General features: G+C 38.3%; 1 protein-coding gene across 1 annotated transcript; it reads left to right on the forward strand.

Annotated features, from left to right (window-relative positions):
* The first annotated feature begins 1200 nt into the window (after positions 1–1200).
* On the forward strand, positions 1201–3009 carry LOC110796366 (uncharacterized). The gene has a single exon (XM_022001428.2). The coding sequence runs from the start codon at positions 1201–1203 to the stop codon at positions 3007–3009; it is 1809 nt and encodes a 602-aa protein (XP_021857120.2).
* Positions 3010–3385: the final 376 nt, after the last annotated feature.

Below are 3385 nucleotides of genomic sequence, written 5' to 3' on the forward strand. Positions count from 1 at the left end.
AAGAACAAGGTTAGTTGGTATGTGTTGATTCCTGAGTTTTGATGATGACAAGCTTACACTCTACTAATTGTCGAATTAAGGATTGACAGGAGCAAGTCACTATAAGCTAGGACAAGTACGCAACAAGACAAGAAGTGAAGCAGCATGAAGATTAAGGTCCAACCTCGTGGAGAATACAAGTCTAAAGAGTATGGACGAATTAAATCATGGGCCGAAAAGAATGAAGCCCAGAAAGTCAATTAGGGTCCAGAAAGGTATAAGATCAGTAGAAGCAAATATTGCTTAGTATGGGAACAAAGTATTTCAAAGAGTCCTAATTAAATCCCGAATCTAAAGAAAATCGGTTTTTGTTTTTCAAAAGATAAACATCAAAGATTAAACCTGATTTTACTATCCTACTTAAAGATATACTCTTAAAGGTTTTTAAGTTGATTTGCAACTCTCAGATTAATAACGCGTCTTTAGAAACTGTTTGCGAAAAACTATCTTTCGAAAAGAGTCCTAACTAGTGTAGGATTAGAATCTAGGGTAAAAGCCTGGATTCTTATAAATAGACCTTAAGATCTTTACGAAACTTTCATCAGACTTATTTACATCAACCGGAAGCTTTCAGGTATCACCCTAAAAGTTTTAATCTTTAAAAGAAGTCTGTTCCTGTTCCCATATAAGAGCAGTATTTGTTACGTGGTCTTGTATCTAGTATTTAGTGTTAAGTTTAATATTCTTTGATTTCAGTTAAGTGTTGAGTTTTTGTATGATAAGCTTGAGTCAGGCTTACTTGAGCAAGAGAGAAGATCTCATAAGAGATCGGTGAGGAGAAGCAGTTGAGGGACTGTTTCTGTAAGGGAAGGAACAACGAGGGGTTGTTCCTGGTCATCTGTAGTCAGAGGCGACTAACAGATTGTGGCCCGAGTAGATTAGGCTTGTAAAGAAACTGAGTTGTTTTGCCTAATTAGTGAATGTGTTTAAGTCCCCAAAAGGGGCCGTGGTTTTTTCCTCTCTATTGGGCCTAGAGAGTTTTCCACGCTAAATCTCGCTTGCATATTTTATTGTTTCTGTTCCTAGTAGTTTAATTTTTGTAAAACCATAAAATATCAATTCACCCCCCCTCTTGAGGATCTCTGTAAAACTAACAATTGGTATCAGAGCCAGAACCCTTTAACTGCAGGTAATTCTGTCGGGAAAAACGATTCTGAAGCTATGAACACAACTGAGAAACTCGAAGAGGGATACTCAACACAAAGACCTCCAATGTTTAGTGGCAAATACTATTCATACTGGAGAAACAGGATGGAGATCTTTATCAAAGCTGAGAACTATCAAGTATGGAGAGTCATTGAAGTTGGAGACTTCCAAGTCACCAAGCTAAACACCTCTGGTGAAACCGTTCCTAAACCGATTGCTGAATTTGACAAAGCCGACTATGAAAAGCTCGAACTTAATGCCATGGCTGTCAAAATTCTTCACTGTGGACTAGGACCTAATGAGCACAATAGAGTAATGGGATGCAAAAATGCGAAGCAAATATGGGATCTGATCCAAGTCACTCATGAAGGAACAAATGAAGTCAAAAGATCAAAGATTGATCTTTTAATGCACCAATATGAACTGTTCACCATGAAACCTTCTGAAACAATTCAAGACATGATCACCCGCTTCACTAACATCATCAATGAATTGAACTCTCTGGGCAAAATCATAACCCCTGAGGAACAAGTTAGAAAAGTTCTAAGAAGTCTTCCTCAAGATCCCTGGATGGCCAAGGTAACTGCCCTGCAGGAAACTAAAGACTTTACCAAGTTTAACCTGGAACAACTAGCTGGATCCCTCCTGACTCATGAACTACAACTAAATGCACGACCTTCAGAGAATAACAAAAATAGGGCTCTTGCTCTAAAAACTGAGAATGATGAAAACTCTGAAGAAGATGAGGAAACTGCTCTATTTGCTAGGAGATTCAGAAGAATGTTCAGGAACTATAAAGATGGAGATTACCGAGGGAAACCTAACCGGAAATTCTCCAAAACTGATACTGGATGCCATAAGTGTGGAAACTTGGAACATCGCATCAGGGAATGCCCTCTCTGGGATCAAGAACGAGGAAAAGGAAAGGAAACAACCAAAGACAGATTCAAAGAGAACAGAAACTCATTCTCCAAAACTGACGTAAGAAAGGCCATGATTGCCGCATGGGGAGACACTTCTTCGGATGAGGAACAGGAACAACCCAACGAAGAAACAGCTCACCTATGCCTTGTAGCTGAACATGAAGAAGATGGATCTGACTCAGAATCTAAAAAATTCCAGGCAAGTCTCACTCAAATTAAAAATAAACTTGAATCTCTTTCAAAATTAGAATTGTTTGATCTACTTTCCTATCTCACTAGTGATTATGAGGATCTACTGAAAGAAAAGTTAGACTCTGATAAAGAACACCAGACCACCATAAAAGAACTTAGGAATGAGCTAGAATGGACAAAAAATACTAACATAGATATAGACAAACGGTTCTTTAACCTCTTTGATCAGAACCTCCACATAAAAGAAATCTGTGAAGCCTTACGAAGTGAAAACATCTGGCTAAAACAAGAACTAATTGATCTAGAAGTGACCAAGACTAAAAACCTTTACAAAGATGAACTAGAAAGAACTCAACTGGAACTAGTTAAGATTCACCAAGAAAAGACCAAACTAGAAGATGAACTAGCTAGAAAGACTAGACACAAAATAGAAGGAACACCTAAATGGATAGAAGAAGCTAGAACCAAACGCACAGAAGGACTAGGTTTCAACCATAAGAAACGTCAATCTAGAAAGACTAGAGTAGATCTCTATAGTGACATAATATGCTCCTTCTGTGGCCTAATTGGTCATTACAGAAACACTTGTCCCAAAAACCAACGAAGCTTGGAAAAGAACATAGAACACACCAGGACTAAATGGGTAAAGAAAAGCGATTTGATTCCAAGCAAGGAACCCAAGCTATGCTGGGTTCCTAAAAAACTCTAACTAAAAATCGAATGCAGGTCGAAGTGAGGGGGAACAACACATGGTACCTAGACAGCGGTTGTTCCAAGCACATGACAGGAGACAGAAACAGATTTCTCTCACTCACGACCTATGAAGGTGGAACTGTGACTTTTGGCGATAACAAAAAAGGTAACATCATTGGGATTGGTAAGGTCGGTAAGTCAAAGTCTCACTCCATCGATAATGTATTTTTAGTTGAAGGTCTAGGACATAGCTTATTAAGCATTTCTCAATTTTGTGACAAAGGAAATTATGCTAAATTCTTCTCGAATAAATGTCTAATTATCAACAGTAACACTGATACAGTGATCTTAGAGGGACAGAGGAAAGGGAACACCTATGTGGTTAACCTTAA

This window comes from Spinacia oleracea, chromosome 2 (assembly GCF_020520425.1).
Source record: "Spinacia oleracea cultivar Varoflay chromosome 2, BTI_SOV_V1, whole genome shotgun sequence".
Classification (NCBI taxonomy): Eukaryota; Viridiplantae; Streptophyta; class Magnoliopsida; order Caryophyllales; family Amaranthaceae; genus Spinacia; species Spinacia oleracea.

Coding starts and splice junctions, on each gene's coding strand:
- LOC110796366 (XM_022001428.2), top strand. CDS start 1,201: ATGAACACAACTGAGAAACTCGAAGAGGGATACTCAACACAAAGACCT.